Genomic DNA, 22,837 nt, shown 5'->3' on the forward strand with positions numbered 1-22,837 from the left:
TAAAGAAAATCCTGCGGCACACCAACCAAAAATGTTACAAAATGACACATTGTAGCCTAATAAGATCAGAATCTGCATTTTTCCTTTTTTAAAAATGTATCCATCACTGTTGCAGGCTTACGTCGATGATCTCGGCCCCACTGCTTACATCCAGCGACGTGCGCGAAAGGTGGCAGTAATTCTATTGTCTTAAATCAACAAGGTCATTATTGCACTATACTGCCACCTACTGACACAGAACAGTATTTCATTTCTCTGCCAGTCATCACATTGCAGGCACACATACACAACAATGGCAAATTATTTGCAGTAACTCAATAAAAAAATGTTGTTGGATCAATTAAGTAAAATCGGATAATTTCCCACAGCACAGTGGTTGAAAATCACGGCACTATTGTATGTCGTACAACTCTGACAAATCACTTAATGGGGTCGACGAAGTCGTATACAACAACAAATTACACACTTCATGTCATATTTAATATCTCCAGATCAGTATGGTATGAAGACTTACTTTTTTTTTTTTTTTTTTAAAAAGACAAACGACCCCAAATATATATTTTTTTCTGCATTTTAAAACACCATAATGAAGCATGATACCGCAGACACATTGCATCCATTAAGACTAAATCTCAGTGACAAAATTGCCTAGAAATTGTTCTCGGAAGTACTAAACTAAATATGCTTGCTCTGGTTGAATCAAATGATTCGTGGATCAGCTCTGTTTGTTGGAATTTGGTTCAGAGATTGACTTCCCTCTCATGGTATTTTACACGTGCCAATCTCCTCCAGCTGAGGCCTGAATATGCATCAACATTTCCACAAACGCATCCAGCATCCTGTTCTGGTTTGAACTTCTCAAACACGAATGTGAATTATAACGTTGACCTCGTTCTTAAATACAAATGAGGAACACACCCCAGTTATTATTTTGGGCTCAGGCTGGTCATCCCTGCTCTATTCCCAGTATCACGCCAGCCCAGCAGCAGCAGCAGCAGCAGCAGCAGCAGCAGCAGCAGCATTGTCGGTGAAATCCTCTTAGCTGTCTGCAGTCAGCGGCAGCGGCGCTCTGGACCTCCATAGCTCGCTGGAAGAATGACACAGTGATTTACTCCGAACAAGACACCATCCTTCAAAGTCATCACCGCCGCAGATCCCTCTCTGTACAGCCAGCTGTGTAATGGAAAGTGACAGCACATTGTCATGCTTTTAATGTCTTTGGTTAGGTGGGGGGGTGGGGATCGGGCTCTGTGTGAATGTATTTGAATGATGTGTTGTGTGCTTTGTCCTGGTTTTTTCCAGTCTCAAGCTGTGCACAAAAGAGAAATAATTGAGGCACATTATTTAATATATTAAAGGACAAATCCGGCGCAAAATGAACCTAGGGGTTATTAACACATGGGTACCGATTCGACCTTTCTCTGGGACATGTTTTCATGACCAGTCGAATGACAAACGCCTACTGGTCGTTCGACTGGTCGTGACTGTTTTCCCAAGATGGCGCCTGCTTGTATACGTGAACGGTGCTGTCCTTCTAAACTATCTTTTTAATAAACTGTCTGTACACTTACAAAGTTCTCAATGCTTGGGTTTACATGTAGGGACCCTCATTATGCCACCGTGGAAGTGTGGTGATATTTTGAGCCTTGTTAGTGTTGTAGAAATAGCGATTTCTTTTTACTTTATACCTCTGCCCCAACCATTAGCGTTTTAAGCTAATTAGCGGTTTGCGCTAAAACTGGTCACATTGGATTAGCATGAAAACATATCCCAGAGAACGGTCGACTCGGTGTGTGTGTGTGTGTGTGTGTGTGTGTGTGTGTGTGTGTGTGTGTGTGTGTGTGTGTTATTAACCCCTAGGTTCATTTTGCTCCGGATTTGTCCTTTAAAGTCAAGAGCATAGAGATCAACACTGTCCGCCCACTTTTTCAACGGCTCTGGTGTTCCGGAAGTGATTTCCCCCCCCCATCTTCAATTGCTCCGTTGACGTTTCAGAATATGCTTCTATGAAGCGTTTTAACCCTGGAACCAAAGCTAACCAGCTACGGGATGGGCGTAAAACATTTGATTCGGCGCAAAAACACATTTTTAAAAAGGCAAAAGGTACAAGACTGTGTAACAGTAACGAGCGTACACTTCAGTGGTAGCAGCCAGACGAGCTCCGCCAATCACAGATGTCGCTGTTCCGCTTAGGATTGTGGGTGGTGTAGTACTTCTCCATGACATTTTCTTAAAAACAAGGATGATTTCATACCGACTTGTGGCTATTACAGGAGCGGAAACCCTTCATTTTTCAGTCTCACAGCTCGGGGTCAGTCTGCGTTGGATGGTTTAGACATTATGGCTGATAATCATAATCCTTATGGAGAAAATAGAACAGGGTTTTTAATTCCAGAACCACACTGTTGAGCTCTATAAAGTGCACCACAGACTCAGATGTTAACACTTAGTGAATCTGAGGGAGGTCATTTTGATTTGGACAACATTTGTGACCAATTGACCACTGTACTCATTCCAAATATTTGTGATTCAGCAGTGTTTACCAGCATTTGGTATGGTTTTATTTACTATCCTGCTGGATATGATTCCCAGCGGCTTCCATAATCCTTTTACCATATGTGGGGGGGAGGGCAGAGAAAAATGTCTTGCTCCTAGTGTGGCTGCAGGCATAGCCTAAGGCTTATGGCAATTTTGGGCTGCAGCTTCCAAGCCCGAAACTCAAACCTGGCCACAGACCCCCACCCTCTTTCTCTTCCTCTTCCTCTTCCACCCCTCCGTCCATCGCTGAGCCCCAGATCCATTTTTAGCCTGCAGCATGGAACATGTTGCTGCTAATACATCAGTAGGCATTACATCCTCAGTAAGATCAGCCTCCGTTGGGGAAAGCATAACCTTGGGAGTGACTTTGTGGCGAGAGCTGTCAGTGCTCCTCCAACGAGCCTGCTGTGAATCTTAACATGCTTTCACTCTCAAGGCTGATTTATGCTTCTGCGTCGACTCGACGGCGTACCCCCGCAGACCCCTCCACCGTAGCTGGATGTGCACCTCCAAAACTGTGTAACTTTGCCGCAAGGACTGTGATTGGTCAACTGGTCCTGTGTGTCGATAGTCGGTGTTTCAAGCAGCCTACTGTAGCGAGTAGCAACATGCTAGTTCACTGACATCAGCTTTTCAAATAAACTGACATATTAGACGGGGTTATCTGTTGTAAAGTGTCTATATATGTCAGTAACGTTTTGAAATTAGCACTTTGCCAGCAAGCAGTACTTTGTGGGCAGTTGTGCTAAAGTTTGCACCTAGTTTGCTAACATAACATAAACTGGCTGGCAGACACCTCGCAAATAACCTCAGACTTATCACCCCCTCGCGTTATGGCGGTGAGATGCACCGTGATGCAAAGCAACCCCGACGCAGAACTCTGAAAGGGTCACGACGCCGTAGGAGCGACGGCGTGGAGTTGACGCAGAAGCATAAAACAGCCTTTAGGAAAACTCCTAGTTGGCAGGGGCGGAGCCAAGGGGCGGCTTCTGGTGCTCTAGCCCCGAATGTTTTCTCAAAAGCCCCGAAAATGCGATAAAAATGTTTTTAAAAAGTTGAAAAATGCGTCAAAAACTTTGACAAAAGAGAAAAAAAAACATTAAAGAAAGTGTCAAAACATTGAGAAAAAAAGTGTCAGAGAGACAAAAAAGCAGGAAAAGCAACAAAAATGTTTCAAAAAAAGTCGAAAAATGCGTCAAAAACTTTGACAAAAGAGGAAAAATATTTTAAAAAGCGTCAAAATGTTGAGAAAAAAGTGTCAAAAAGAGAAAAAAACTGGAAAAGCAACAAAAATGTTGAAAAATGTTACAAAAATGTTTGAAAAAAAGCGTCAAACGTCAGGAAAAATAGGATGTTACAACTATCATGTTTTTCCCAAATGTGCAGTTTTTAGGTATTCTTTTATCAGTCAGGAAAGGCAAAGCTGAGGAGGCCTGTCCAAGGTGTACTGTAGGAGCCTTACAATCCAAACAGTTCTATGCCTCATTCCTCTGTTTTGCCTCCAGCCAAAGGCACTGTTGCTACATTTGTACTGTACAAAGTCCAAAGCTCCACATGGATTCCACTCATTGAGAAGTTAAGTCATTTGCAATCTGAATTCTCGCTGCATTATTTGGCAGCGCTGCTTCTCTCGCCGCGTTCCCCTCTGCGATACGTCGAGCATACCAAATCCTCAGGGCGGTGACCTGATGATCACGAGGTCAGTTCAGGTTGCATCGCTTTCACCTGACAACACCAACCAGCAAACAAACAGCAAATCAGGGTTGATTTGTCCGTGGGTGCCTGCTGCATGCTGAGTCATGGTCTGAATTAAGTAGGCAGAGGATCTTTGATGTTTGTTTTTTTCTGCAGAACAGACATCATTCAGACTTCCAATTGAGGCAGGTTTGAAACTCCTCTCCTCATTAGACTTGATTTGAAGTGAAATACTGATGATGCATTTTCACATTCGTAAATTTCTTCCGTGTCCACCAACTTACAAATGTATGTATGCATGTACAGTATGTATAAATATGCATACCTGGTAATTAGAGCTGCAACGATTAGTCGACTTATCGAAAAATAATCGCCAATTATTTTGATAAAGTAATTTCTTATGAAAAGATTGCAGAAAATGTGGTTCTCGCTTCTCAAATATGGAGATTTCCTACTCTTTTATATCACGTTAAACTAAATATCTTTGGGTTTTGGTCAAAATAAAAACAAAGTATTTAAAGACATCACCCTTTTTTTAGACCAAACGGACGAAGGAAAATAATACGGGCAGATTAAAGCAGCCATATTATGCTCATTTTCAGGTTCATAATTGTATTTTAAAGTTGTACCAGAATAGGTTTACATGGTTTAATTTTCAAAAAACACCATATTTTTGTTGTACTGCACCGCTCTCTCTCACTGCTGCAGATCCTCTTTTCAGCTGGTCTCTGTTTTAGCTACAGAGTGAGACCTCTTTTATTCTTCTTCTGTACTATCTTTGATTGAACTCGCACATGCCCAGTAGCTCAGATGTAGATCATGTCAGCTAGCTAGCTCCATAGACAGTAAAAGAAAGGCTGTTTCTACAACTTCGGTCAGTTACAAGGCAGGATTAGCTGGGAGACTTCTAAATGAGGGCGCACATGGAAGTAGTTCTTTTGGAGATTATGGTGAACTTGTGTGTGTTGTAGCAGTGCTTTGCTATTGAAAACGAAGTAGCATGCTAGCGTTAGCATGCTAGCGTTAGCATTAGCGTTAGCATTAGCGTTAGCATGCTAACGCTACGAGCTAATGGTTGCGGTTAGCCTGCTCATTTCGGCTTGTGACGTCACAAGCCGTGCCGATTTTGAACAGCTCACCCAGAGACTGAAGGCAGGACACATTCAGAAACCGTATCTCACTCTAAACAGCATGGATGGATTTTTTTCAAAGTTTGTATGTGTGTGGAAGCACCAGAGACACAACATAACACCCCAAATCCCAGAAAAAGTGATTTTTTCATAATATGGGCACTTTAATCAGTAATGCAAATAATCGTCAGTTGCAGCCCTACTGGTAATATATCAAATCAACACGCAGCCCAGTGGCTCACACTGTAGAGGTGCCAAAGCGTTTTTTACTCCATTCTCATTGGCCTAATGTGCTGAGTTTTTAAATTGAGCCAACATCTGAGTGCGTAGCCACATCTAACGTTTAACTTCTGCAGTCGTTTGAGCCGTCTGTTTAGTTTCAGTCCCGCTGTTTATGCAGCCTGTGTTCAGGCCCATACTGTGGCAGGTTTCGCATGAAATGAATGGGAAAACACACATGGCGGGTAACTAATCCCAGCGGCACCATCACAAACTCACCACAAGCCACAGAGCCCCATCTCCGCCTCTGGTTCCCACCGGTTCTGGCCGTTTCCATCCCCGGTGTCCCATCAGCAGCTCTGCCCCCCCCACCCCCATCCCAGCAGCCCATTAGTCTCCATGCTGACGCAGCAAAGCAACAATGACCACGCTGGTGGGCGAAGGACTTGAGTTGTTTGCCTTGCAGCAGGTTTCTCTGTCTCCGTCCACCAGCCTGCAGCCTGTCTTCCTGTCTTCTCTCTCAGCGAGCTTACATATTATCAGTTAAGCCGCCTTCACATGATAAGCGATTTGCTCTTTTGGTAACGGAATGATGACAGTAATGATATGATGATATAATATGACAATAATAAAAAACAGTTGGAGAACAGTAAGATACAAAATAGAATCTAAAAAAGCGACAAACATTGAAAAAAAAAGGGTCAAAAATGTCGGAAAATGCGTCAAAAACTTTGACGAAAGAGAAAAAAAACATAAAAACATCGAAAAAAAGTGGGAAAAGCAACAAAAATGTGGTTAGGGTTAAAGTGAAGTGCATTACAGTAAAGTGATGGTATCACTTTACTGTAATGCAGCCTTTAATACCAGGTAGAGACGACACTTATGCCATAGCACCATATTACGATATCCAAAATCTAAGACGATATCTAGTCTCATATCAAGATAGAGCTGCAACTAACAATTCTTTTCATTGTCGATTAATCTGTGGATTATTTTCTGGATTAATGGATTAGTTGTTTGGTCCCTAAAATGTCAGAAAACGGTGAAAAATATGGATCAGTGTTTCCCAAAAAGCCCAAGATGACGTCCTCAAATGTCTTGTTTAGTCCACAACTCAAAGATATTGAGTTTACTGTCCCAGAGGAGAGAAGAAACTAGAACATATTCACATTTAACAAGCTGACAGCAGAGAAGTTTGGCTTTTTTAATACAAAATGGCTCAAACCGATTATCAAAATAGTTGGCGATTAATTTAATAGTTGACAACTAATCGATTCATCTTTTCCACTCTAAATTATTATCACTGGCTGCTGGGTGACGATGCAAAAAGAGAGATTGTAGTGAGTCTCAGAGGGGGGGGGGGAGATAGACGGTAGATATGCTGAGATGTCTCTCTACTCTCTGCTGTGTATTAGTCAGTATTTGTGTGAGCACGTGGGTGTGGCTGCACATTTGTGTATGTGTGTCTGTGCGTGTGTCTGTGCATCTGTGCGTCCGTGTGTGTGTGTGTGTGTGTGTGTGTGTGCGTGCATGTGTGTCTGTGTGCGTCTGTGCGGGTGTGTGTGTGTGTGTGTGTGTGTGTTTGTGTGTGTGTGTGTGTGTGTGTGTGTGTGTGTGTGTGTGTGTTCTCGTTTAACTACATTCGTGGGGTCCTAAAACCAGGAATACACTATACTTGTGGGGTCCGGATAGCTTTGTGGGACAAAAATGCTGGACCCCACAAGTTTAAAGGTCTGTTTGAGGGTTAAGACTTGGTTTTAGGATTAGGGTTAGAATTAGGTTATGGTTAGGGTGAAGGTAAGGGTTAAGGTTAGGCATTTAGTTGTGATGGTTAAGGTTAGGGTAAGGGGCTAGGGAATGCATTATGTCAATGGCGGGTCCCCACAAAGATAGTGAAACGCACTTTGTGTGTGTGTGTGTGTGTGCATGCATGCGTGCCAGATGGCTGCCTGGCTGTGGAGGTAAAGCTATTATTTTTCAGAGGATGGTATTTTATCAGAGGTATTACGCTCCATGCACCAGCTTGTCTATTATTTATTGTTTCTTCACACTTAATTCCTTTTCTTCTTTTTTTTTTTTTTTTAATAAGTTGTTTGCTGAGCTTTCCGTCAGCTCTTCACACTTTCACTCCCTCTGTCTTTTCCTTCTTGTTTCCGCATTACCATTTCCAACCCTGTGGAAAAGTTGTTGATTTTGATAAAATCCCTCTAAGACGCGATCATCAAAGACAGCTTAGACAATCAAACGATTCTATTTTGGTGTTGTAATAACTCTGTTTGATTGCGCTACATTTTAATGACCATAATTCTGTGGGAGAGCGTGTTGTGTAAGCAGAGAACAGATGGCTTGGAGAGCATATTTTAACAACCATATGACTTGTTTAGTACACAAAGAGCTGACTAGGCACTTGAATTTTACTCAATTACAATTTCCCCTTAAATGGGTCTTTAAGTTCCTCTTGTTGCTCTTGTTGAAGAAATTCTCCTTGCTCTCTTAAAAATCCCTGTCGCTGGTGTGACGAATCAAGTCTTTATGTCATGCTGCATGGAGAGGAAGCATCTCAATGCAATCCTCTCCAGACATTCAGAATCTTGTGCCTTAAATATCCTCAAGTGAAACAAAGGAACAAATGCTATAAACTCATGACAATGTTGATTTAGTTTGGCAATACAATATACATTTCCCGAGGCCTTCCTGAAATCACAAGTCATTAGTTAATGTACTCCACAATCACCTTTGATGTGTTGTAACTTCCCCACTGAGGTGTTTGACTGGCTAGTAGTCCTTACCTAGATACTGTCAGGGCACGCCCTCATACTCTGCTTCTGACTGGCTAGTAGTCCTTACCTAGGTACTGTCAGGACACGCCCTCACACTCTGCTTCTGACTGGCTAGTAGTCCTTACCTAGCTACTGAGCATGTGCGACTCCCAACAAAGATGGGACAGAAGTGAGAGGTCTCACTCTGTAGCTAAAACAGAGAGCTCAACACACAGGGTGAAAAGAGGAGCTGCAGCAATGTGCAGTATAACAAAAATATGGTGTTTTTTGAAAATTAAACCACATAAACCTATTCTGGTACAACCTCAAAATACAATTATGAACCTGAAAATGAGCATAATTGAGCACTTTAATCTGACTTTTCGGCAGTGTAAAGCACAGTGCTGGTAAACTTCCCTCTTAAATCACATATGTAAGCTTTATCTACGAAGAATTACAAGAATTAAGGGATTATTCCATCTAGATACATTTTGGCCCTTCATCTGAAAGAATTTGGGCACCTTTGGTCCAACGATATATTCTCTCTTTATCTCTCTCTTTCTGCTCTCTCCACAGGCATCATCCACCAGATGAAGGGGGACTATGAGACGGCACTGAAACTTCACAAAACTCACCTGGCCATCGCTCAGGAGCTGAACGACTACGCTGCTCAGGGCCGGGCCTATGGCAACATGGGTAATGCCTACAACGCCCTGGGAGCCTTCGACCAGGCGGTCCGCTACCACCGGCAGGAGCTGCAGATCTCCATGGAGGTCAACGACCGGGCCTCGCAGGCCTCCACCCACGGCAACCTGGCGGTGGCTTACCAGGCGCTGGGCGCCCACGACCGCGCTCTGCAACACTACCAGAACCACCTCAACATCGCCCGGGAGCTCCGGGACGTCCAGAGCGAGGCGCGCGCTCTGGGCAACCTCGGCAACTTCCACTGCTCTCGCGGAGAGTTCCCTCAGGCCGTGCCCTACTACGAGCAGTACCTCCGCCTGTCCCCGGACCTCCAGGACATGGAGAGCGAAGGGAAAGTTTGTCACAATCTGGGTTACGCCCACTACTGTCTGGGCAACTACCAGGACGCGGTGAAATACTACGAGCAGGACTTAGCCCTGGCCAAGGACCTGCACGACAAACTGAGTCAGGCCAAGGCGTACTGTAACCTCGGCTTGGCGTTCAAAGCCCTGGGAGACTTCACCAAGGCGGAGGAGTGTCAGAAATACCTGCTGTCCCTGGCACAGTCGCTCAACAACGCACAGGCTCGCTTCCGAGCTCTGGGAAATCTCGGAGACATCTTTGTCTGTAAGAAAGATGTGACTGGAGCCATTCAGTTTTACGAGCAGCAACTGGCCTTAGCTCACCAGGTACGGCCATAAACAACCGCAGTCTGTTCTCATGACGCATTCGTACACATCGCGAAAAGCAATGCACTGGAATTTGTATGTATTCCACGTATTTATTACCTTCAGCAGCACATTGACTGCTGATGTGTAAGAGCACGAAGGGGTGGATGTTTGGGTCCTAAAACGCAGGGCTTTCAAGCCAGGGAGCGGAGTTTATGTTCTGGAAGAAGTTAAGGAGAAAACACAAGACTTTCACCCAGGAAACGGGTGTTTGTGTCAAGGGAGAACTACTTAAAGGGATTGGTGTTTTAACCCAAACCTTTTTTCTAATCTTAACTAGTCATTTTGGAGTCTGAACTTAACTGTCTCCACTGCCTGATGGTCTAGCCTGGTTGACCCCAGACCCTTCTCAGTTGTAACTGAGAGTGGGTCTGGGCAAGCTTCATTCACAGCCCATTTCCAAAGGGGCATCACCAACGGACGCCGCTCAAATGCCTCTGGGCACATTGGATAGTCCTTCAACCAGTCAGACCAACGATCTGGGTGATGTAAAATAGGAAATGGGCTTGAATGGGCTCTTGGCCAGACTGACTTGCAGAGAAAATCTCAAATTTGCCGGAAGTTTGTCAGGGTTTTCCCAGGCTACCTGATGGTCAGCTTTTGTCGGCTAAACTGAACTGTAACAGCAGCCAAATCGACCGTCACCTCACAGTGCTCTGTACCCGGCTCACAGTCCCCTTTTGTCGGCTAAATTTAATTGTAAAGACCTCTTAACCGCCACAACTGTCATGTGACCGGCCAACAGTCGCTGTAATTTTGTACGATATCATACAAATTCTTGTGCATACGTTTTCATACAATACAAACCCATTCATGAGAAATGTTGTGCAATGACTGCAGTACAACATACACTAACAAAAATGCATTATATAAATAGGAAATGTCATGTCCTAAATACTGATATTATGAAATTTTACCTTGTTTCAGGTTAAGGAGCGCAGGATGGAGGCCTGCGCCTACGCCGCCCTCGGGGCCACCTACAGACTTGTGCAGAAGTACGACAAAGCTCTGGGCTACCACACCCAGGAGCTGGAGGTGTACCAGGAGCTGGGCGACGTGTCGGGGGAGTGCAAAGCCCACGGTCACCTGGCAGCCGTCTACATGGCCCTGGGGAAGTACGCCATGGCCTTCAAGAGCTACGAGGAGCAGCTGGAGCTGGGCCGGAGGCTGAAGGACCCTGTCGTGGAGGCTCAGGTGTACGGGAATATGGGCATCACCAAAATGAATGTAGGCGTGATGGAGGAAGCCATTGGCTACCTGGAGCAGCAGCTGGCCACGTTACAGCAGCTGAGTGGCAACGAGGCGGTGATGGACAGGGGCAGGGCCTACGGGAACCTGGGGGACTGTTACGAGGCTCTGGGAGACTTTGAGGAAGCCATCAAGTACTACGACCAGTATCTGTCGGTGGCCCAGAGCCTCAACCGCATGCAGGACCAGGAGAAGGCCTACAGCGGCTTAGGCAACGGACACAGGTGAGTCTGCTTTAACCCTTAGAGAACGGACCTCCTGCAGATGGTCGTTGTTTACATGATCATGTGCCTATGTAGCGGTTGTGTACTCCTCGTGCGTTGTGTATTGATGAAACGCATGAAACTTTGGCTCCAACCAGCCGTTTATTTCCTGATGATGAGTAACACGGCATAACAGTCAGCTCTCCACAGTTCAGCCAGTCTCACACGAAATGCATAGAAGACGCCACATTGGAATATGGGAACACGGATGTGTGCCTCCATACCAATGTAGGCACTGAAGGACAACTTCTATTACACAGTTCCACTGGGTTAAATGAAAGGCATCAGGTTTCAAATTCACTTTTTCACAATTGCTAGAAAAAATACTTTCCAGTCTTTGTATAACATATCTATTTCCCCCTAGCTGTTGCAGCAACAGATAATTGTATTGACTGGCATTAGCCAGTACACACACTAATCCTACTTTGCATATTACTTAGCTCACTGTAAAGGGCCACCGTAGTTCAGAGACACCTTGGTGGTGGTAAGCGAGGCTCGGATGTGAGCCTGGCGCTCGCTGTCTCAGCAGCAGCAGCAGCAGCAGCCGGCGAGTGGCCCCGGCCTTATCTGTATGCAAAGAGGCTTTGGCACACAGACGTCTGAAAACTGAGCGAAGCAGTTATTTTCGAGGCAACCGCTTACATCTCGCGTCTCTTCTCCCTTCTATGTCTCCTCATGCTTCAAAGAGCCGATAGCATCCGACGAGACCACACTGCAAAATAAAACACGAAGGGCTTGCTGAAATCCTCATTTTGCAGATGATTTTCTTCTTATTGTGCACTGTCATATGCATGCCAGCACAGCAATCACACACAGCAGTGTAAGCCATGCACGAGTTCAGAGGGGAATAATAGACATCACACTCAAAACCTCTCATCTTCTAACAGATCTTATGCATTATCACACAACATTAATTTAGGGCTTTTATTCTTTGAATGCTCGGTTTGAACCGGCATCTGGCGGTTGTCGGCGTGCGTGAGCATGTGAATAAAGTCCGTTTGAAGGCTGTGAAGGAGAATAAAAAGGCCAGATGGGATGAACGCCACTGTGTTGTAAACACATACACTAGAGGATGGTAGCGAGGATCCTTTGACAGGTGACCCATCTCTTATTAAAGGGTAGACAGTGTTACTCTTCAAACAGACTACATTGTAAATTTCATGTACGTAAGTGCTCAGACATTTCTCACATCAGTCAGTCCACATCAGCAGCTATCAGTAGTGTGTTGGACGTCTAAATCTATATTTCATTCACACAAAAACTGAAATTATCTGGCGCTTTCCAAATGAAAGGGCACCTGCAATGCGTACGCTTTGAGGCGTCCTTATAGTGCTCTGTTACAGGAGAATAAATGTGTATCTGTAAGAATGAAGAATATAGTTTCCTCTAGATATGAGATAGCAGAAAGAAAGAGATTTTTTTTGAGTGTTGTGGGCATTAAAGATACCTCAATATAGAGAGGGGAAGACCCTCCCCTATCGGTGGACCACCAAGGAACCTTATTTCGGAAAAATAAATATGTACGGAAGTCAACGGGGAGAGACAAGTACATTTTTGAGACAGTTTGAATTGAGCCATTATTTACACACATGCTGTTGGTCATTTTAAAAGGTAATTTTGTAAGTGAAGAAAGTCACACTTTGTCGTAAAACTGTTGAAGTATCAGACCGTGAAAATCAGAAAATCAGTGTAAATACGTAATTAGAAGACTCCTCACCTTAAAGTCTCTAAGTGACGTCTCTCTGAAGCTACCATGTCTGTGTTTGCTACCGGGAGGTAACGTTACTCACACGAGCAGCGGACGTCTTGCTCGTTCTTTCTCTTCTCAGCTGATTATAAAGACGCTGGATAAAACACATCGGGTAAGATAACGTTCCATGTGTTGTGGAACAGCGCTAAGCTAGCTAGCTAGCGAGCGAGGTGACGTATATTGTGCGAGACGAGAGATGTAGTTCACTGAGCGGTTTCACACAAAACCAAGTGGTACTACCACAAACCTACGACAAACGGAGACTTTCTTCACTTGCTGAATTATCTTTTAAAGTAACAAACATCATACGTGTCATTCATGGCTCAATTCAGACGGGTTAAAAAAATTATCTGTCTCTCTCCGTTCACTACCGGACGAATCTTCGCCTCTCTATATGCATAGTAGTGCCATGACATGGCTCTTTTTTTTCATCGTCAACTCCCTGAATCTGCACCTCAAAATCTCAAGGACCCCCTCTAAAACGAGATGCTACATCTCAAGGGGTTATTCCTAATAAAAGAATTTTGGACTTTTCGAGGATTTCGAAGATTTTTTTTTTCACTGAAAATAAGGCCCTACGTTCCCACAGCCCTATTTAGGGTTAGGATTAACCCCTTTCCCTAACCCTAACATAGGGCTGTGGGAACATAGCGCCTAATTTTAAGAAAAATCTTAGAAATGTGGGAACATAGGGCTGCGGAAACATAGGGCTGACCCCGTTTTTTCAGCCAGTTCTCTAATCCTTAACTATCACTCCCCTTCTGTCTTTCGTTTTCTCTATCTATAGAACACAGGTTGTCAACGTCAACTATCTATTTGGACAGAAAATGCCAATGATTTTCTTTGAGGTTGTCTTGTTGGTTTCTTATCTCACTCCTACCCTCATTGGTGTTCTGTGTTTACCTGCAGGGCCATGGGAAACCTGCAGCAGTCGCTAGTGTGCTTTGAGAAGCGGCTCGTTGTGGCCCATGAGCTGGGCGAGTGTGGAGGCAAGGCTCAGGCCTACGGTGAACTGGGTGCGCTGCACAGCCAGCTGGGAAATTACGAGCAGGCCATCTCGTGTCTGGAGCGCCAGCTGGCCATCGCCCGTGACACCCGGGACCGACTACTGGAGGGCGACGCCAGCTGCGGCCTGGGCGCCGTGTATCAGTCTATGGGAGAGTACGAGACGGCCCTGCGCTGCCACCAAAGTGACCTGGAGATCGCAGAGGAGGCGGGCAGCCCCACACGCCAGGCCCGCGCCTACGGGAACTTGGGCCTCACCTACGAGTCGCTCGGAAACTACGAGCGGGCGGTCGTGTTCCAGGAACAGCACCTGAGCGTGGCGGCTCAGACTAATGACTTGGCTGCCAAGACACTGGCCTACGGCAGCCTGGGGAGGACACACCACGCTCTGCAGAACTACTCGCAGGCTGTCATGTACCTGCAGGAAGGTGAGTGAGTCAGGGGGAACAGCAGAGAGGATTGCCTTTGTTGCCTGAGCTGATAGGCGTACAGTTTGTGCATTCATGAATATGAAATTCAGAGCCTATTTGTTGCTAAGCCTCTGCCACACTTTTATTAGGCTGTGTGTGTTTGTGCTTATGTGTCTAAGTGCACGGGGGGATTCTGTGTGCGTATTATCCTCCTGTGTTGTCTTCTGTGCTGTATAGGTATTCCAGCATTTGTGTGTGTATGTCTCTGCAATCCTATCAGGATGCATGCCAAGGCATTTCTCCTGTTTACTGCTAGCTGTTCTTCACACTTCTATATCTACATTTCTCAGAGGGCTCTTTGCAGCGAGGTGCCAAAGGATCTTTTTCACACAGTGGCAGACTCTTGCCTCTCATGCTTCATTGTCCCCTGCAGATTATGGTGGAATAAAAACCTGCAGCTTGACCCCTCCAAAATACATTCACTGCATTTACATGCACAGCAGTAACCCCGCTTAAGTGAATAACCAAGTTCTGCCAGTTCTCCCTGATACATGAGGGGAAGAATGACGGGAGTAATTCTACCTCCGGTACAGTAGGTGGCGCTCCGACAACGTACAACTGGTCAGAATAAGGCTTTTTCTTCCGGTTGACCTTTGACTGAATCATGGATGACTTTTCAGTCCCAGAAATGGGTCTTATTGATAGTACTTGCCAAGGCGAAGTCCTCAGTGGGTTTCAATGTAAAAGCTTGTGTTGTTGCTGTTGTTTTTGGCGCCGTTGCTTCCAACTGCTCTTTTCTATTTCCGGGTCTAAACCCACTGCAGCGGGCAACATTTTTTCCCCCACTATGGCCACGCCAAGACCCGCCCTTCAATAGCAGCTCGATTGGTTGTGGTTAGGCATTGACCTCGAGTGGTTAAGGTTAGGATAGCCGATTGGTCAGGGGATAGGACCTCTACAAATTGGGTTACGTAACCTTGCGTTAGCATGGACGCCTGGCCAATAGTGGTGATTGAAGGGCGGGTCTTGGCGTGGCCATAGTGGGGGAAAAAATATCGCCTGCAGCGGTGTGGGGAGGGGCAGTTATAACCTACGGAGCATGTGCATACGCTTAACCCAAGTTTCCCCCCCGGTTAAGGTGTATACATGCAGGAATACCCCAGTTAACAGACCTAGATAACTCCTTTAGTAACCAGGGTATTCCTGAAAAGAACTCCAAATTTAGCCAGGGTAAGGTGTTTACATGGCGTTTGAGAAACCGGGGTATTGCCTTAACACAAATACTGTATATTCATGTTTTTTGTATGTAAAGGCAGTGACTGTTTCCTCCAAATGTCTTTTTTTGCCTGAATGTAATCGTGCTTTGAAGCTGTGTGTATATTTACTGATTATGTCAGTGACCATGCAGGATGTGATAAGTGGAAGCATCCATGGATGTGAGCTTTGTGTCCACACCACCAGCCTCACCCGTGCTCATTCTCAGGCCCACCCGCCGTGTTACGACCCAAACCCTGTTTGCATCCAAGATAATTGCCGCCCGTGTCAGAGGACAGTTGTATATTTCACCCTGCAGGGAGTGAACGCAAGGCAACAGGAACATATCTCCTCCATCTCTCCTCCGTCCGCTCGATTAGAGCTAGTCGGGCCCGCAGTGCCCTGCACACCCTCTGCAGGCCCGCTTGTTGAGCTTTAATGGAAACAAAGGTGACAAGCCATTCTGTCTCCGCCCAGTCCTCCTGTTGCCCACCCCCCCACCCCCTCTCCGCACTGTCCTTGTATTGTTTCTCGGCCTGGCTGTGAAAAAGAACAGTGCCTTCACTATCCTTGACAGCCAATTATTTCTGGCCAACCTACCCAGACTGAAAAGTTGGCAAGGTTTTTTTTTTTCTCCCTTCTGTTTTTCTATTTTTTTTCCTACTTTTTTCTCCTCTTCATGCTGCATTGCTTGTTTGTTGTTTATCGAAAATGATTAATTGGAAGGAAGGATAGAAAGGCAGCTCCGAACTCGTGCAGATAATGTCGACAACATGTGACCTCCAAATCAGTGTGTGCGTATTTATTTATTTGTGTGTGTGTGTGTGTGTGTGTGTGTGTGTGTGTGTGTGATAGTTATTCTGTGTTGCACAGCTAAACAGAATGACACCCGGCTGCAGTGGAAGACGAATGGCAATACCAATTAGTTGCTGATAGGCAGACATAGTTTCTGTCACATCACAAGTTATCTTGCTGTAATTTTACACCAAAGGACGTTGCACATCGCTGTCTCAATCTTAAACAAGAGAGGCATCTCACACCAAGATGCATTTCTCAGCGGTTAGCGCGATGGTGTCATTAAATCAATGGCGTCATTGTAGCGACTAATAGAGGTGTTAAAGTATCTCCACGCTCCGTTTTATTTCTGGAAATCTGGGAAAAAAATAAGTTGGTATATTGATCAATGCAGATTGTTAAAAATAAAATGAAATGGAATATGCACTGAATAGCATTATAGAGAAAGTGTTAAACATTTTATGGGCTGGAAGAGCATTTCCATTGAGTATTGTTTTTCCATCCAAAGATGCACTTTATTAGCCTGGTCCTACCAGACTCTGGTCCATTAGCCTGGTCCTACCAGACTCTGGTCCACTAGCCTGGTCCTACCAGACTCTGGTACACTAGCCTGGTCCTACCAGACTCTGGTACACTAGCCTGGTCTTACCAGACTCTGGTCCATTAGCCTGGTCCTACCAGACTCTGGTCCATTAGCCTGGTCTTACCAGACTCTGGTCCTACCAGACTCTGGTCCATTAGCCTGGTCCTACCAGACTCTGGTACACTAGCCTGGTCCTACCAGACTCTGGTCCATTAGCCTGGTCCTACCAGACTCTGGTCCATTAGCCTGGTCTTACCAGACTCTGGTCCATTAGCCTGGTCCTACCAGACTCTGGTACACTAGCCTGGTCCTACCAGACTCTGGTCCATTAACCTGGTCCTACCAGACTCTGGTACATTAGCCGGGTCCTACCAGACTCTGGTACACTAGCCTGGTCCTACCAGACTCTGGTCCACTAGCCTGGTCCTACCAGACTCTGGTCCACTAGCCTGGTCCTACCAGACTCTGGTCCATTAGCCTGGTCCTACCAGACTCTGGTACACTAGCCTGGTCCTACCAGACTCTGGTCCACTAGCCTGGTCCTACCAGACTCTGGTACATTTCATTTGTCCAGAGAGTCTGGCCTCTCTCCATTGACTAGTGTTAACTTCCTTGAAGGCGGGTACTCTGTTGAAGTTTAAAACTATTGGATCTGCCCAGAGCCACTCTGGATCTGCCATAAGCAATCGCTAACGTTTGGTCGTGACGTCGGCTTAGCATCGCTAGTGTTAGCCTTAGCCAACTCCTTCACCACTAACAGAGCAAGCTGGAAAATGAAACTGTTCCTGAACCCCGTGGGGAGGAGGGCCACAACATCATGGCCACCAACACAACTCAGCAAAGATTGTTATTGCTCGGGCTTTAACTTCTGGATATTCAGCAGCGTTGTCACAATGGACCGAATGACTTCGCTCACATCTTTCTCCGCTGCCATTACGGAACTACAACTCAAACTAGCGCACAACCTCAACGTCATCGTTCTCAGCCACTCCCTCTGTTCGCTGATTGGACCGGTAAAGATTGGCCGGAGAAAACCCAAGAATATACCGCAAACCCAGTCGGAGTACTGAAGGGAAATGAAAATTGAGCGGAAATACGTAGGAGGGCGGAGTCAGGCTAAACTTTATGGTTTCCTCTGTAGATCAAAATTGACTCAATATCTTGTAAACAAGCTTAGTAAAAGTATTTGATTTCAATTCAAACATGAGACCTGTACTACGAAGCAAGATTTGGGGTTACCGAGGTAACTTCAGGTTCAACCCAGGGTTTTGTGTGTCACGACGGTGGATCATTTGTTACCGGGTTACATCGCCGTGGTAATTTATGCTGAATACCTAACCTGCTCGGGAGCAGGTTATGTTAGAGATTAGAGCTCAACCGCTGTAAAAGCACCGCTTGCTGACAAATCAATACTCGGTATTGGAAGGAAGGCGAGAATAGTTCTAAAGAAGTTGACAAACACGTCACATTTTTGGTAGAAAAAAAAGAAATATACACTGTAAAGAGGAACAATGGTCTGGTCCAACAGCCTTGTAACTGAAAAACATTTAGCAAGAAATGTCCCGTACCCCCTGCAGTCCTCCAAAGTACCCCTAGGGGGACACAGACCCCCATTTGAGAAACACTGCTTTAGAGGGTGTGATTTTAAATGTTGTTTCATATTTATTCTCATTATCTGCCCAATATCTTCCTCGTTGCTTGTGTTTTGGTTTATTTTGTAAAAATGAAAAAATAGGTTTGATGAAATCTTAAGAACACCAAAGTATGGTTTACATTTGGTACTACTTTATAATCTGCCTTTATCATCCGAAGCATTAATTATACAGTTAGTTAGTATGAAATCTGCATGATCTGTAAGAAAGGGGCCTTAACGTGTGTCAGACAAAACTGTAGGTTCCCATTCAGAGTGTATAAATGTTCTAAAACGTGATTTCCCACAGTGTATTATAACAGACGTGACTCAGGATTTGTCATGAAACACTTTGGTGTAAGTCGTTCTTTGAACAGCTTGTCAGGAAGAGTATAAAACTAAATGCAGTTGGATGATGAGTATCACAGTGTGAGATGTCTGGACCTTTCATCATCACGCCAAACCCTCACAGGGTTCAGTGGCTCTATTTTTATGCTGAATGTTGGTGGCTGTTAAAGTGGCAGTCGGGCTTTGACAGGTGGCGTACTGAGCTGCCGAGAGATCTTTAGTAGATCCTTGTGGCTATTTTATTTCTCTCATTTTAGTTCTCTGCTTAGCCTCAGAACAGACAATCTTTCACTTCAACATATGTGTGGTTAAAATCTGAAAAAAAGAAAGTGGGAAAAGGAATTGGCCTAGCTTTCCATTATCTCATGAATTATTGAGCAAGCTTTCACAAATACCAGTATTTACTTTTCAACTTAACGCATTATGAAAGAATTAGATATCAACAGGTTTGTGGATATGAGCCGACCTTTTGGAATGAAAGAGAGACGCTGTGTTCACACGCTCCAACAAGTCCTCCATCCGTGGAAAACTCTGAAAAAAATCCTATTTTACACGGCTGCATATAAACGGGAATATTAGTGGAATATTCACTTTCATTAGCCATGTTAACAGCTTAGTCAGAATATTGTCTTTTTCAGAATAAGTTCCAAAATCTTGAATATTATGTGCATGTCAGAAATGTTCACAAGTTATTTTTTGGAAGTCCAAGTCAAGTCTCAAGTCTCTGGCTATCTGATCTGAATACAACTACTATAAAGATACAATTTGCCTGTTCCCAGCATTAGCACATCACTTTGCGATGGTTAGCTTGTTACCTGTGGTGATATATGCTAAATTTAACGTCTCTTTCACATTAGTGTGTGAGTGACTGACCTATCTGGGTGCGTTTTGAGATGCCTGATGAAGTTCCACATTGTTGATCCGGCATCATTTATCTTGGTTCCACACACCTTGCATGTAGCTGTTCTCTTACTGCCACTGTTTACCAAGATATTGAAAGCTAAACTAATGACAAAAGGCACAACTCCGGGAGGACTTGGTGTCACCATCCTCAATGCATTTTTTTGATCTGCGAGTGCGCGCATATATGCATAGCGCATGCGTTACGTTGCACATTATGGCAAAGGGCAGGGGACATGCAGCTCGTCATACGTTTCCCCAACGTATATGCGCCAATGAAAGAAAATAGAAATACAATAATAATATAATAATAATAATAAGCAATAATTGTAAGAAAACAGGTTGTTGACGAGTCTCGAAGCTCAAGTCCAAGTCAAGTCTGAAGTCTTTTGGGTCGAGTCGCAAGTCAAGTTTGAAGTCACTGTTTGTGCGACTTAAAGTGCGACTCGAGTCCGAGTCTCAGTCTAGAGTCCCCATCTCTGGTGCATGTAAACGTAGTAACTGTGACCTTGTTTTAGTTTTTTCCTTTATTTTGGTACACTGTATATGCCCTTTGTTCTTTTCAGCCTGGTGTCATGTTCAAAGGCTGTACTGTGTTGTCATGTGTCACGAGTGTGCATGTTCCTGGGTATTTTGTTTCTGGCAAAACCCACTTGAAATCTCATGCACTGTAGACAGTACAGTGCATGTGTGTGCTTGTCCGCAACGTAAAGCTTGTGTCTGAAGCCTCGAGGTACACTGGCCTCGGGGGCTGCAGAGAATCTCTCCCCCAGCTGTCAAGCAGCCTTTAAAGTGTTCTCCAGTTGCTCTTCAGGGTGCAGCCAGCCACGGCCAACATCCTCGTGTCAGCCGCTGCTACGTGACTGCGCCTACGGGGCGCGGCAAAGGCCCGCACGCTGACAGTGACAGACACTGATTGATACAGAGCGGGAGAACAGAGGGAATGAGAGAGTCGGGGGGGAAAGGAGGGATGGAGGGAAAGTAAGAGAATGGCAGGCAGGCGGAGGAAGAAGACAGAGACCGGCGTGAGTCATAATTCACATGTATTATTTCACTGTCAACTGGAGAATAAAGAAAACATGGAGTTGGTTGACACTCTGGCTTGATCATAAAGAACTATCACAGAGCAGCTCAGAGACGGAAAGTGTGTGTGTGTGTGTGTGTGTGTGGGTGTGTGGGTGTGTGCGTGTGTGCGTGCGTGCGTGCGCAGATGAAAGGCTCAGAGCTGCAGTTGAGATGAGTGAGGCGTGAGGCTGTCAGAGAATGAAAAAGGATAATTTAGATCTGTTTCCTCTCTCTTGCTCTGGCGCCTAATGAGCCCTAAGCAGTGCCGAGTCCTCGCAAACACTACCACCACCATGGAGATGAAACAGGTAGAGAGAGCGGAGAGAGACCGGGCGGGGGGGCAAGAGGCACAGAGATGAGAAAATGACTACGGGAGGCAGAGGGATAGAGGAGCACAGCAGATGCATAGGGGAAAGAGGGCAGGCAGGCAGGCAGGCAGACAGTGGGAGGGTGTGTGGAAAGATAAGGCGAGAGGGGAGACTGTTGCAGGCTTCAAAGGCTGCCGGCTAGCGTGGCCGCGGAGGAGCCATGAAGTCTCCGGTTGTGTAGTGTTGCTGGGTCTTGCGGAATAGGCTGGCTGTTTCGGGTCACGCTCTCTGTTCTTGGCTTATCTGGTCCAGCCACAGACTGTTTTCCGGGAATGCCGAGTAATGCAGACTTTGGATGAAGGTGGCTTGGCCCATTTTCTCCTCTCTTTGACCAAAAGCGTGTTTAGACCCCTTCCATCGCACAAGCGAGTGGAGAGAATAGACTTGCAAATACAGGGCCCATGTTAAGTGAGACTGTGCGTGAGTAGTCTCACATTGCCGGCTCTATCTCCACAGCGCTGTGGAGTAAGTTCTGGCTTCACCACAGATACATTGTAGGATAGAAGAAAAAAAAAACTCTCTGGGTTGTTTGCATTCGGCCTCCCTACCTGCCTGCTCGCCTCTCATTGAAAATGAATTGCGAGGCGCGACAATCGCTCCCTGGCATTGTTGAAACTGTATGAAAATTGATATAAGTATATAAAGAGAAATTAAACAGTGGAACCGGCCCGTTCTGGGAACAGCAAGGATTGCGAGTGGATTACGTGTATAGAGCAACGGCTTGTACATTGTCCCATACTAGCACCATAAAATCTCATATTTTATCTGCTTTTATATTTTTAACTGTTTTTAACTGCTCTTTAATGTTTCATTGCTTGTACTGCACTGTAACTTTTATTCTTGTATTTTAATCGTTTGTATGTAAAGCACTTTGAATTGCCCTGTTGCTGAAATGTGCTATACAAATAAAGCTGCCTTGCCTTGCCTTAATAATCAAAATCCTTATGGAGAAAATGAATGGGATTTTCACCTCTGGAACCACACTGTTGAGCTGTATTGCAAACCGCAGACTGCTTGCTGTGCGTTTAGCACCTTGTGGGTGATATGTGGCCCAGCAGCTGTCGTCTTTTTCCCCTCCCTTTATCATTGTTCTCTGTGGAGTGGCATTTTCATCTCAGTAATTGGGCAGAACCAAGGGTGGCTGAGGACACATGCAAAGATGTGACATACCCTCACTGCTTGAGGGATTGGAATTGGATTCGTCGGTTACAGTTAGTCCAGAACGCAGAAAAGCGTCGCTCCACTGCTTGTTTTTAAGATTTTAAATGGGTTGTCGCCTTCTTATTTATCAGAACTTTTACATGTCCACACACCTGTCAAAGCACTGAGGTCTTCCAATCAGATGCTCCTCGATGTTCCCAGATCCAGGTTAAAAAAATGAAGGTGGCCGAGCCTTTTCATCGACAGCTCCAAACCTCTGGAATAGTTTACCTATTCACATAAGAACAGCTCGGACCGCTGAAAC

At 45.3% G+C, this 22,837-nt stretch overlaps 1 protein-coding gene across 1 annotated transcript in view; it reads left to right on the forward strand.

Moving 5' to 3' along the window:
• Positions 1-22,837, forward strand: part of LOC116053862 (tetratricopeptide repeat protein 28) — a 150,234-nt gene that overhangs the window by 85,474 nt on the left and 41,923 nt on the right. The window contains exons 6-8 of the mRNA XM_036008395.1: positions 8,918-9,714; positions 10,681-11,225; positions 13,924-14,447. Of these exons, the coding sequence (XP_035864288.1) occupies positions 8,918-9,714; positions 10,681-11,225; positions 13,924-14,447 (1,866 nt within the window). The remainder of the gene's footprint in view (positions 1-8,917; positions 9,715-10,680; positions 11,226-13,923; positions 14,448-22,837) is intronic.

This window comes from Sander lucioperca, chromosome 2 (assembly GCF_008315115.2).
Source record: "Sander lucioperca isolate FBNREF2018 chromosome 2, SLUC_FBN_1.2, whole genome shotgun sequence".
NCBI lineage: Eukaryota > Metazoa > Chordata > Actinopteri > Perciformes > Percidae > Sander > Sander lucioperca.